At 39.8% G+C, this 13,727-nt stretch overlaps 1 protein-coding gene across 2 annotated transcripts in view; it reads left to right on the top strand.

Moving 5' to 3' along the window:
* Positions 1-13,727, top strand: part of GAD1 (glutamate decarboxylase 1) — a 35,572-nt gene that overhangs the window by 12,102 nt on the left and 9,743 nt on the right. Inside the window, exons 5-10 of one of the 2 annotated variants that reach the window (XM_061135134.1) lie at positions 2,276-2,366; positions 9,157-9,269; positions 10,605-10,720; positions 10,805-10,884; positions 11,110-11,164; positions 12,435-12,551. In XM_061135134.1, the coding sequence (XP_060991117.1) occupies positions 2,276-2,366; positions 9,157-9,269; positions 10,605-10,720; positions 10,805-10,884; positions 11,110-11,164; positions 12,435-12,551 (572 nt within the window). Of the gene's footprint in view, positions 1-2,275; positions 2,367-7,706; positions 7,744-9,156; positions 9,270-10,604; positions 10,721-10,804; positions 10,885-11,109; positions 11,165-12,434; positions 12,552-13,727 lie in introns of those variants that run through there. The other variant, XM_061135136.1, reaches the window with a different exon arrangement.

The raw sequence follows: 13,727 nt of genomic DNA, 5'->3' as shown, positions 1-13,727 counted from the left end.
CCTATTTCCAAATGAAGTCACAGGAATCAGGGGTTAACACTTGAACGTGTCTTTTACGGGAAACAGTTCAACCCACTGCACCTTCTATTTTCCAGACCCCATGGTCACACATTTATACACTCTTCTCATTCTGTTCCATCCTGTGGAGTTTAGAGGTTCTGAGGCACCAAATGCTGTCTCCAGTGGGGAGCCCTGGAGGATAGCCTCTTTCCTCCTTTCTATGTTATAGGAACTCTCTCTACTTGGTAATCCTGGCCAAAGTGCCTCAAGTTCAGAGACTTTGGGGATCTCTGTCTGGCTCTTTCTAAGCCTAGGAATCAAGCAGTGGTTTCTTCTTTCTACAGTCTTTCCCCACTGCATCCTGGCTTTCCTGAGCTCTTGGGCAAACAGATGAACAGGAATTGGCAGTCCAAGGCATAGTTGTCACCACAGGGAAGCCCCTGGGGCCATGACTGGTAGCGTCTTGTTCTTTCTCTCTCTCTCTCTCCCCCGTTTATTATCTTGCTCACCCTTCCTAGTCATTTAAAGATGTGACTGGGGAGGGTGTGGGAATAGAGCTGAGTAAAACTACTGGATATTAAAAACAAGGGTTATAATGAAATAATGACGCTTGACAAAGAATCCCAAACAGCTTTTGAAGTCTGCCAACACCACTGGTATAAGGGTAGCTTCCTTGAATAACGGCAGGATGGCCAAGACTCAATTATGTTACAAAGTCTGCGTTTGATTTTTAAAGAAAAGTGTGCTCATCAGTTCAGTTATATCTCACCTTGGTCTGATGGTTAGTCTGTTGCTGGATATTGTCTCACTTTTGTCTGAGGGCATTTGTTAGTCTATGTCCGTCTTTTGTCTTTGCTATGCAACATGATTTGGATATATTGTCAACTGGTGTGATTGCATTTATTTATGATTCAAACCTATATTAGAATGAAATATTTGTTTTCAAGTGAATATTAAATTATACATATGTACATACACACACACTTATTTAAATGGACTTCAACAAAATTAGTTATGTTGTAGGAGATACAGATTTTGTTGGCACTGACATAAGTAGAACACAGTGAACTAGTTTAAGCTATTTAGAGTAATCTACATGAATGTCTGGAATCTGGCCTTGAACTTACCCTAAGCTTACTATTTATGCTTCTTTTATTTCCTCTAAAGATCAGTGTTATTTTTCAAGGACTCTTGGAGTGCAGAGATTGGTATATTCTGCTATAAGAAGTCCTAGTCCAGATGTTCTGAATGAGTCCTCATCACATGGAGGGAAGGGCAGACTTTCAGAGAGAGGGACTTAGACCAGGAACATTCCAACATTAGCTCTCTGACAGTTATTTCAGAGGCACAAGCAGTTTCCGCTGGAAACGCAGCAGTCAGCACATCTTTCTAACACCAGTTCTCTGTCAGACACCCCTAGGTAATCTGTCGCGATGGCTCCTTCATGACAGCGAAACCTTCTGTGTGGGGTTGAGCTTTCCTGTGAACGCCAAATTGGCCAAAATTTGGCAATAATCCTGAATTTGCCGTTGCCGAGAACAAAGCCTGATAAAGCTTGTGGTGGGTTGAAAAGGGCTTTTGAGTTATATAATAATATAAATTATTCTACCAACAACTCAGTGAATGAATGAGGCTGTGTCTGTCCCTATTTCACAGAGCAGATGCCAGGTCACCTCAGCAACATATGTAGTTTAACAGTCACCCGACTATATGTGGGCAAAACACACCAATGCTTGACATCATTTTGGACTACACAGAGGCCCAGAGAGTGATGGCATGCCTTGGCATCAGCTGCAGAGCTGGCATCAGCTCTACACGGGCACAGGCCCCCTCTGAGGCCTGCAGCCTCTTCTCCTCCATGAGTATACCTTGACTTGGGGATTAAAAGCTTGAGATGTTAAATCAAAAATTGAAATATTTATGGAGAGAAATAGGACCACCACATCAAATTTGTATTAAAAAAAAAAAACACAGCAGCAGAGCTCATCTGGAAATCAACAAATAAGATACTGGGCAGATTTTTCTTTTTATGACATTGGATTTTTAATTTAAAAGCATTATGCTTTAGAAACGTGAGTTTGAGAGACATCTTCAGTGCTAAATGTTGATAAAGGGTGGGTCAACCTGCCCTTCCTTCAGTATTCTTGGGAAGCCCTGTTAGGCCATTGGTATGGAGGTCCCATCATCGTGGCCTAGTGGAGTGGAACTTTTGAATTGAAGATAGCTTGAAAAATCTGAATATGCCCTGATACTTGTCTGTTACTCACCTCTTTAGGTCATCCTCGATTTTTCAACCAGCTCTCCACAGGACTGGATATCATTGGTTTAGCTGGAGAGTGGCTGACATCAACTGCCAATACCAATATGTAAGTCCCACATATTATTTTCATGTAAGCAACCATGCTGTCTAAGTATGGCTTGTTGGGGTAAAAGTCCAATTCCAATGGTTCTATAAAAATTTTATTACATTTGCCTTAGTTGTCTTTTCTCTTAAAATCTTTTAGGTTTATCACAGTTCTGAATTAATGGTGGATGGTTGATAAACTATATTTTAATTGAATAATGCAATTTAATAAGAACATGGTCATAAGAAGTTATAACCCTAACTTTTAGAGTTTAGTGTGAAACTTCATGTTAAAAGACTTAGCATTTCTTAATGATATGTTTAAAGAAGTCATGTTTTGGGGTATGATCTTGGTCTATTTTCCCACCCAAGCATATTGCTCCTTATCATTTAGGTCATATTTTCTTCAAAATTAAGGGGGACTATAAAGCCACAAACCAATTTGATCAGCCTATGCTCAACTAAAAGTTCTAAAACAATTAATGTAGTGATAGTCCTTTGAAATGAATTATATATTCATTTGTAAGAAATTGTATATTGCTTTGAAAGGAATTATATGTTCCTTTTAAAATAATTGGTTGTTTTTCTGAATGTGAAATATTTTTCATACTTATTTGAGTAGGCAAAGCCAAAGTCTTCCAAAGTGTGTGTTTGTTTCTAAGTTCTTGTAAATTTATTTGAAACTGATTCTAAAGTCCTGATGGGTAGGAGGGGTATGTGTGCAAGTAATATTTGGGTGCTCTTCTGGTAATGACCCCACCATTTCTTCTACATGCACATGCCCTCTCTGGAGACAAGGACAGATTACAGGTTGATGGAAAGTCATCATAACCTACTGAGTACTGTCTTTTCTTTAACTTTATGATAATGTTTACCACTCTCTGTATATCCAGACAATGGTACCACATTCTATGAAAGAATCCAGAGGGAAATAATATGGTTATTGCAATAATTTTTAAATGACTTTATAACAGTTATATGGATTTTAGTCACTAGAAATATTTGGAAAATAACTATCTACTTTTAAAGTTCGTGGTAAAGTAGATTTGAAAAATAAATTTAGCTTAAAGAGTGGTATTATTTAAAAAGAGAAATTTCATTTGACATCAAGATAGAATGTAAGTTGTTACAGTTCTAGGTATTCTATTTTTCTTAAATAAACTACTACCAGCCACAAAGCCTGAAAGGGCATTTTAAACTTATATTGATTTGTGTGTGTTCCAAAGCTGTTTAATGCTGTGACTCAAAATACTTAACTACATTCAGAAAAATTTATATTAATTAAGGATTCCTGCTTTGTTTATTAATTTAAAACAATGACAAAATTTAAAAAGCAAATGTGATGAGCAAGGCCATTAGTGCTAAAAGGCATAAAAGATTAAATTGATTGAAAAGCAAAATGGTTTTCCTGCTCCCTGCTTATAAATCAAGGTTAACTTCATGGATTGTCCATGTTGGATCACTGACGCTCTGGAGAACTGGGCGGAATTCAGGTCAAAGGTACAATCACCTGTACGATCTCCTGAACAAAACCCCCTCTTCCAGTCTTCATAATCTTTGTGGTTTGTGAGATAAAAAACATATCAGCAAACATAGACATCATAATATATTAATTATAACTTGAAAAAGACACTAATGCTTAATTGAACATCTCACACTAAGGAATTATTTTAATTAGAAAGTTTAGCTTTTTAAAAGAAACTTAAGTATTTAGAAAATAAATGAGAAAAATAGAGTAAAAGGTATATACACATTAAGGCCCAAGGACCCTTAATTATATATAGGCACTGAATTCACTGTGTCTTTAAATGTGTATTCTGTAGGCCTCTTGGCTGTGATCTATATATAGATCTATGTGTATATATATATGTATATATATGTATGTATATATATATGTATAGCTCAATCTCAAGGTAAATAAAAGAAATTCACCCTGTTGAACCATTTATGATGACATATTCTCCTAAAAGGCTTTCCTTTAACCAAGGAGATCTCACAAATTCTCCTTTTTTTTTGTATGTGTTCATAAAATCAAAGTCCCTTCCTCTTCCCTTAGCTCAGCCATGAAATGCTAAAATATTGTCCAGCCATCTGAGGTCAAGGCCAGTCCAACTAAATGGCACATAGTAATTGCACCTGTACTGAACAGTGGATATTTATAAAATATGATCCGATTCCAGCAGATCGATCGCAAAGGTTATTTACAATTGTGAAATAGTTTCTGTCAGTTCTCAAGACAAGGCATTGTCTGAAGAAGTAATAACTATTATCTAGAAATTGTTCTAAGCCAGTTCCCCTGGAAGACCATGAAATGTGGCAGCACTGTCAGGAGCTTATGTAGAAATTTGCTCCCTTGTGACAATACCGTCTCCAACTGGGAACAGTGTTCAAAATAAGTCTAGGAAAGAACGGCAAGAAGGTCTTTTCTGGCTGAGTAGGATTTAATTAGTGACATACTCATTTTTTGATCTGCAGTATTCATTGAGCTTGGGTGGCACTGGTAATAGAGAATAATAACTACATTCCTCAGTATAGTCTCTTTAAAAGAACTATCGAATGTCTCCATCCAAGTGACAAAGTATAAGGCACCTGATGGGTAGAATAGAAGGAACATTCATGTTTATGCTTTCACACCTGCCTGTGCATTCAGCTTGGAGATACATTCTTCCAAGCAAAGGACTCAGTGAAGATTCAAAGAAAACACCACCAGCGTGTAGTTGGCCACAGCATATACAGCTCTCTTCTTCCAAAACATGGCCACTGAGCACAACTGTGCGGGTTGAGCAGTGACCGGGTATAAACAACAGCCTGCCTTCAAGGACCTGATGACAATTCCTAATCCCAGTGGCACGATCTATCACAGCCCTTTGTTGTGAGGTTATGATTTCAAGTATCTAGCACTTTATTTTCATAATAATTACAAAGAAGGAATTTTCTATGCGGGTCATCCATCACTTTATACTAGTCGGCAGGTTGTTACAAAGGAGCCTCTAGTAAGTAGTTCTCGTTTGTCATAGAAAAGCAACTCTGATGTAAAGGACTTGGAATTCAGGCTGGAAAACACCCTAAATATGAGATCTTGGAATAGCTCACTGAATTTCTCTGAACATCAGTTTCTTCTTCAGAAAAAAAAAATATGAAGAATAATTATGCCCATCTTACAGAGTAGTTCTGAAGCCTAACCAGGATACCAGTGTTAAGTGCCCAGTGCGTTCAAGGTGCAATGTACCCCCCAGGAAAGGCAGCCACCCCACAGGTCACTCTTGCGCATCTGCAACCCCTCCTCACTTCAGCCTTCCAGCTCTTTCGTTTCTGTCTCTCATCATCTCTGGACATCAGAGGGGCTCACTAAGCTCCCCCTCAGGTGTGTTATCTTTTAAGGTAACCGCTATATCCATAAGGAGGATCAAATCTAAGAGGAGTGTCAAGTTAGTGAGTCAACATAGAAAATTATTTCTTCCTCTCATTAAAATAGTTCCTGTCTTAGCAGTCACCAAGGACGCAGGGTCCTTGTGCCTTTCTGATCCATATTGGGGCATGTGGCTCTCATCTTCAGTATCCGCATCTTCATGGTGCAAGCTAGCTAGTGGAGTTCTAGCCATCACTTATATGTTCTAGATCTCAGGAAGCAGTGCAGGCAGAGAAAGGAAGGACAAAGGAAGGAAAGAAAGAAAAGGAGGAGGAAGAGCAAAAGGGAAACACACTGTTTGCTTTCAAGAACCTTCTCAGAAGCTCCATATGACATTTCTCATAGCATCTCTTTAGCCAGAACTTAATCTCATGGTCACACCTAGAGAAGATAGAAAATAGTCTTTGATCTGAATGAATTGCAACCCCAAATAAAATTGAATGAAGTAAGGGAAATTTTTATATTGGTTAGCAACTGGCAGATCCTGCCACCAGAGAAAATCAGCTTAACAATCAGTTTGCCTTGGTTCAGAGTTAAACCCACTGGGAAGGTGAGTTGAACTACTAAAACAGGCTGACTCACTCCCCTACTCAGAATATAGAAACTCTCCTTTAGTGTCACTCCCTGAATGTCAAAATCATACTGTTTTTAAATCCTTACTTTGAATCCTGTGTTCTTATGCTTTGACCTAGAGCTTTTGGCAGTTTTAGTGTCTTATCCTCTGATTCTGAAATATCACCCTGTACTATGACTTTGGCACCTAACCAGCTTCTTCTGAATCCATATTTGACCTTTGATCTCTTGACTTTATCCACTTTCATCTGTCATTTACGGAAGGGGTACCAAACCTAGAGTCCTGGCTGCAAGAGAAGAGTCTCTTACAAGTCTATACACAATGATGTGCATATCCTCGTTGCCTTCCTGGAGAGAGGGACTATAGCTTTCCTGGAAGTCCTAAGGGTATCTATGATCTCAGCTAAGAACCACTGCTCTAGGGTGGACTTCACAGTCTTCTCTAAGGCTTTGGGTGCAAGCAGACTCCCAGTTGTAGACATGGCCCAGGATGAGAAAGCAAGTTCAGAGGAAGTATCAGGAATGGGGACACCATGTTAGCCCATGTGACAGGCCTGGCTGAGGATCAACAACCATGGGGCAAGCTACCAGCTTCCAGGAGAGGATGTCAGGACTAAGGTCATGAGTCAGAGTAAGTTCGGTGTTAGCTATGGCGTTGAACTAGTCCTTCAGACCCAGGCGAGGACTGTCAAATAGGATGCAACTAAGGCCAAGATGCTGGAGTCATCGTAATAAACTTCCTCCTCAAAACTGAGAATTGTGTCTTGTGACAACTTTGTCTCCTCAGTATATAAAAAGCCACTTGGCAGAGAATAGTCATTCATTAACTACTTATTGAACAGAACTAAGGCTTTTGGAATCATGAACCTGGCATAAATAAGGAACCTGAGGTTGATGAGATCAGATGGTCTCATGATCAAACTCTCTAGATTCTTCCTCCTGATCCTGAGAATAATGGTCATATTGCTGGTAAGAAGACTAGTTCATGCAAATCTGGGGCCGAAATTGATTCAAATCATGAAGTGGACCAACCCTCTGGCCTTCCACACCATCCTTTCTCCCTTCCCCGTGTGGTTCCTGCACTGACTTGATTCTGGTCCAGCTTTCATCCAGTCCTTGACAAGATTCTGATATTATGGTATGATTCCATTGATTCCTTGCCTTACCCTAGAGAGCCTTCTCATTTGGTACTGTGAGACTCCAGCACACAGCCGGCCACCAGTACCTCTTTACAGTGCATACATTTTTGCCAACAATCGGTGGCACTGTTTATAACGCATTTGTTCAAGAATGGATAGAACCACATCATGAGTTTGCCCCTTGGTACACTCAGCAGCACAGGCTAAACCAGGAATCCTTCTCTTCTTCTTCCTTTATCAGGCCATCAGACATGAGGGAGTGTTGGTTGCTACGGTGATGGGGCTCAGAGCAGAACCAAAGCATGATTGTGACCTCCAGAGGTGATGGTAACTGAACACATGATTTCCAAGGGTCTTCCTCCTAAATTTCAAGGGTCCTCCCAAGGAAAACAAACATATTCTTTTTGAAAACAAAATTCTTCCACCAAGAGATATACCCTGAGGATCCTGCAGGATCTTTTGTCCTCTTTTACCACCATGTGATTAATTGGATTGTTTAATTTTTCTCCATGTTTAAAACTTAGTATCTTCACCTGTGTCTTTGTACAACCATTGGTATCTCATTCTTGCAAACAGCTTTTCTGAATCATTAAGCTAGCAAAAATTCCCATTAGTCCTCATCACTGGCATTCAGCCTGAATACCCTAACCAGGGATAAAATCTCCCCTTATCATTTGGCTGAGTCCATCTAGGAATCTCTCTTCGGGGAGCATGGTCTGAGCCGAGCCCACAAACTCCAATGCTTAGGAAGGCCAAGCAAAAAGAAGAAAGACAAAAAGCCTCACAGTTAATATCTTTTTGTTTTGGCTTAATTTTCTATAGACTGACCTTCTGTGATTTCTTTTAAGCCCTATGCCTTGGCACCATGGCCTTGTTTCAATGACTCCTCACTACACTGTGCTTGTGTTTGAATTGTTTTGAGAAGAGCGTGGCTTTCTACTTTTAAATAAAAAGTCAAAGCTAACCTACCAGTATATCTGATGCCCTCAGTCAGCTGTGTGCCAGTTGACATTCTTCTTGGTTTTTTTGTAATTGGTCATTAGAAATCATCACTTATAATTATTCTTGACAGGTATTGACTTCATAGAGTTATAGAAACCTAACTGTCCTTAGGGACCATCAGTAAAAAAAAAACCATGTAGATAATTATATTGCAATCTTTAAAATATGGTCAATATTTCCAATTATCTTCATGGTTAGCTTTCAGATGTTTACACTGTTCTTAAAAGATAAACTTTGGTTCTGGGTTTTATAGATTCTACAAGTGTGAAATCGGCAGTCTCTTTTAAAAAAAATGTTGCAAACAGATTTTATATAAAACTTGGAATATTTTTTTCTATTAGCATTTTCATCATCCTATATTCTTAGAAGTGAAAGGAACCCAGAAAAGTCATTTTATTTCCCTTTATTTCTCTGGGTGGACCACACCTAAGACATTCCTTTCAGATGAGAGTCTGTTTTGTTACTGACGAATCACACAGCAGGTATTTCCACCACCTCTCTCAGTAACCCAGGCTGGTTTTTGATATTTTGTGATTACTGACTGAATAACACTTCTAAGAAATGAATTGTTTTAGTGGTTTTGAACATCTTTTTTTCAAACCCAAGTGCAAAACTAAACCAGTGATCTGTGTTCTCCAAATAAGTGATTTGACTTCTTTATTTTCATTTTTTTTTCACCACTTTTCCAGGTTTACATATGAAATTGCACCAGTGTTTGTCCTCATGGAGCAAATAACACTTAAGAAGATGAGAGAGATAGTTGGATGGTCAAGTAAAGATGGTGATGGGATATTTTCTCCTGGTAGGTTTCTGTTCTCTTTTCCAGACTCTCTTCAAGGTTTGCAGTATGGATCCTTAGGATCTTTGAGAACACTAAACACAAAGTGAGTTTGTAGGAGAACTATGACCTGAAAAATATGATTTTTCAATAGTTCTGCCTTCTTTGTCAAAGCAAAGGCTAGCAAGAATGCTACATTCTTTGTGTTCCAACCAACCAAACGCTGTTCTAAACCTGTACAAACTGACAAAGGCTGTGTCTAAACCATGCTACACAACTGTGGTCTGATGACAGCAGTTTGATTAAGCTGGGGATTAGGGAATCAAGATTATCAGTGGATTGATCAATCTTGGCCAAAATAGTATATTTACTTTAAATCTGTAGTTCAGTATAGATGCAATAAGAATCTTTAAAACAAGGACAAATAATCGTGTAAGTAGGAGGGAGTTTGGAGTGGTGTCAGAGACGGCATGATTGTATATGCTGCGCTTGTGCTTAGTCATTCAGTCGTGTCCGCCTGGTTGTGACTCCATGGACTGTAGCCTGCCAGGCTCCTCCATGGAATTTTCCACGCAAAAATACTGGAGTGGATTCTCTTCTCCAGGGGATCTTCCCGACTCAGGAATTGAACGTGGGTCTCCTGCATTGCAGGCAGATTCTCTACCATCTGAGCCACCATGAGGGAAAGAAAAGAAATAAAAATTGCAATTGTCTAGGCAATTCATCCACAGAATTTGCCTGTTTAATAATAGGTAACTAATGCAAACATGATTCATTTTTGTTGTCCAGACATACCTGGTGACCTCAGTTCTCCTGTCATCTTGATTTAAGTAAATATGAGTTTGGTCTTATTTTAATACGCTTGGAGTTCTCCTAAATGACTCAATAACTCAGTTGGGCTGTTCTTTCAGGACAGTACCCAGGCAGTGTCACTGCTTCCATAGGCTCTGTTACTCTCTCTTTCTTTGTCTTTCTGGCTCAGAGAAAAGATTCATCTTTGTCCAGTAAATAGAGCAGAATGTGGGAGCAGGAAGGTTGTAACTCACCTATCTCTGCAGCTGCTGCTTCTGCCACCTTTTACATTGCTGTCTAGGCTTCAGGTGGGACGGGCACCAGAGTAAGTGAATCATCTCCAGCCAAATTGCCTTCATGGCTTTGTTAATGAGTGTGATTATTTGTATTTCCAGGCAGAGGGACCAGAGGGAAGCTCTGGCAATAGAGAAGCCAGCAAAACCTATCAGGATATTTTCCTTCCCCTTTCTGACCTCCCTTGTCTCTTAAGATACCACATCAGCCTTTGTTGTTAAAAACAGTAATGAGGGCGTCCCAACTGCTCCCACTGTGTCTTCTTGACAATAGGGGGAGCCATATCCAACATGTACAGCATCATGGCTGCTCGCTTCAAGTACTTCCCGGAAGTTAAGACCAAGGGTATGGCGGCTGTGCCCAAGCTTGTCCTCTTCACCTCAGAACACGTGAGTTGGGTGCACTTGCTCATGGACTGTGGTGTTTTCCAAGGAACTCTCTAACATCTAATGTCCAGCTTCTGTTTGTTGCAGAGTCACTATTCCATAAAGAAAGCTGGGGCTGCACTTGGCTTTGGAACCGACAATGTGATTTTGATAAAGTGCAATGAAAGGTAGGCAGGGGAGAGTGAATATTAGCTTCTTGATGTATTAAATGTGCTCATCTGTTAAATTTGTTTTATTGTGCTTAAGAACTGACTCAGTACAGTGTGCCAAGCTGCTAATGGTCTGTTGAAAATATCCGATTAAATTACTTTTTGCTGCTGCTGAAGTTTTTTTTCCATGTGCAATCTCATTGATTCTTCATTTTAATTTCTCTCCTTTTATTATAATTACAGGGGGAAGATAATTCCATCTGATTTAGAGACAAAAATTCTTGAAGCCAAGCAAAAGGTATGTACTCTATGATGTATCTAAATTCTGGTGAATACAGATTTTTTTTAAATAATCTTCTTTCTGCCTCCAACAATAAAAGTCTTTGATGATATGAGATAATTTTATTGTGTTTCTGAAATTCTTTTCTTAGATGTTTGCTTATTTTTAGCTTGTGTGATGACTTGGCTTTAAAGCTGTGTCCACACAATTTTTTTATTTTGAAAAATGAAAAATTCAGTCATTAATCCACTGGTTCTATCTTCATTGTGCAAATGATTAGTTTGATGTACTTCAATAAATCCATTATCCAAGTCTCACAAAGAGACAGCCTAATTGAGGTTTTTTTACTTGCTACTTGTTAGGTATAATCTCATTTTAACAAAAATTATTTAAGGTTAGGATTCTATTGAGCAAATTGCTTCCATGCTTTGGCAGATGGCCCATGATACTTGGTGAACTAAGCCACAATAAGTTCTATTAAACAGAAAAATCACACAGAACAGATATATCACAAGGCACTGCCAGGCAGCTGTCAGGCCACTTACCAACTCTTAGTTGTTTTGGTTACATTCTTGTACCTCTTTCTCTGACTGTGGTCGTTTGCCTGGGTCTCAGCAGAGGAAATAGATAGAAATGTCGCAAGAACTGAGCAAAGGGAGAGGAGGATCTCCTAGAATTCATAGATTTTCCCATGCCTGTCTGAGCTCTATTACTCTGCTTTCTCGTTTATTTCCTGTTCACACCAAAATTTTACTATATCTGCCCTGAGGGAAATAGTGCATAGATCTGTTTTCAATAACCAAACAGTGCTTCCATATTATTATTACATCAATACACTTAGAACAGCACAGCTTCTAAAATGTAGTATATCCAGATAGCATTCAGACACCCGCCATCACTCCAGACACTTATTATTACTTTGTCTTGCTTTATTGTTTGCCATAGAACATGTCACTCTTAAACATACTATTTATTTTTCTTATTTAAATTTGCTGATTGTCAGTCACTCACCATTAGAGTGCAGACTCCACGAAGACAGAAGTCTTTGTCTTTTGTGCTCACTGCTGTGTTCCCAGCATCCTCAACAGGGCCTGGCACATGAATGTCACTAAAAATATTGGTTGAATAAATGAAGAAATGAGTGAATGCACCAATGGAGAATAGTCCCAGATATACTATCGGATATCACACCAGCTTAGCTGGTCTCTGTTGGAAATAAATGCTACTGCAGTTCGTTGTGTGGAAAGGAGGGAGGTTAGAAAGACTCATCAGCCTGTCCCTCTTATAGGGTTACGTCCCTCTGTACGTCAATGCAACTGCTGGCACCACTGTTTATGGCGCTTTTGATCCAATACAGGAGATTGCAGATATCTGTGAGAAATACAACCTTTGGCTGCATGTCGATGTAAGTGCTGTATAACTCAGAGTGGCCTGGGCCCTTCGAGGGGTGGAAGCAGCTCTGCTTTATGATTTTCCTCCAGCTTCTCCCATAGCCTCACTCCCCACCACATTTCTTTCGTCCCCAGCAGGCTGTTCATGACAGGCATACACCCAGGCCTGTCTGTGCCCTGGGGCTTATTCAGTCCTTCCTGGCCAATTGCTGTCTTCTATGGTTCAGCCTACAAGTTCAACTCTATCACTTTCCCAGAAAGCTTCTGTCTGAACAAATGGCTATAGAGTAAAATACAACTGATTTCAAAGGGGAAAAAAATGTAAGATACAATATATAGAAATTGGCCATGAATCTGAATATGGACACTCAGCTGCCTTCAGTCCAACCATCTATGGCACTTTTCTTAAAAAGAAAGGAAGGAACGAAAAGATAAGACAGGCATATCTGGTACATGTAGGAAAAATAAGGCTGTATGTGGGAGGTGTTATCAATGAAGAGATTTTGTTCCATTTCCTAGGAACATAAGAGGTAGATTTTCACATGTGTGACTGGGTGTGTTGTTTTCTCTTTCTCTCTCCATTCTCTCATGGGTTTAACTTCCCACAAGTGGACAATGGGGTGATCTGCCCTGATATTGGACAAATGATTACAAAGTCTGTTCCTGTGTCACATGGTGTCCCAAGCTGTTTGATCAACATGCATCAGGGAACCCGCAAAAATGTCCTGCTCTTGAAGGAGCAGTTGCAGAAAATCCAAGCCCACTAGGGCAGCTGCCTTCAGAGATTTTCAGAAACCCTTAGAGTTCTACTCTGGGTAAACTCAGATGGCAACCTCTAGTTGCCAACCTGCTCCCAGAGCCCCCCAGGGGCTCAAGTGTCTCAAGTGGGTCATCTCAAGTGTCCCTGGCTTTCTAGAGTACTTTAGGCCTTGAATCTCAGCTCCACAGGCTCAGCCCCATTTATCTGTATTACTTGCATGGTGACCCTGACATTAATCTGGAGGAACTTTTGAAGAAGATGTGATAAATGATGAATAGTTACAACTGCCCTTGGTGGAACAATCTGTGTGGGTTTTGTTTGTCAGAGGAGCTCGTGTTTTTCACCATTTATATTCTCGTCATGTTTTGCTAGAGGTGTGGTGTGACCGGACTCAGACTCATGAGTGTTGATCAGGGTCCCTTTCCCTCTT

The sequence above is a fragment of the Dama dama genome, chromosome 33 (assembly GCF_033118175.1).
Source record: "Dama dama isolate Ldn47 chromosome 33, ASM3311817v1, whole genome shotgun sequence".
Lineage (NCBI taxonomy): Eukaryota > Metazoa > Chordata > Mammalia > Artiodactyla > Cervidae > Dama > Dama dama.
This window is presented reverse-complemented; position numbering and strand designations above follow the sequence as displayed.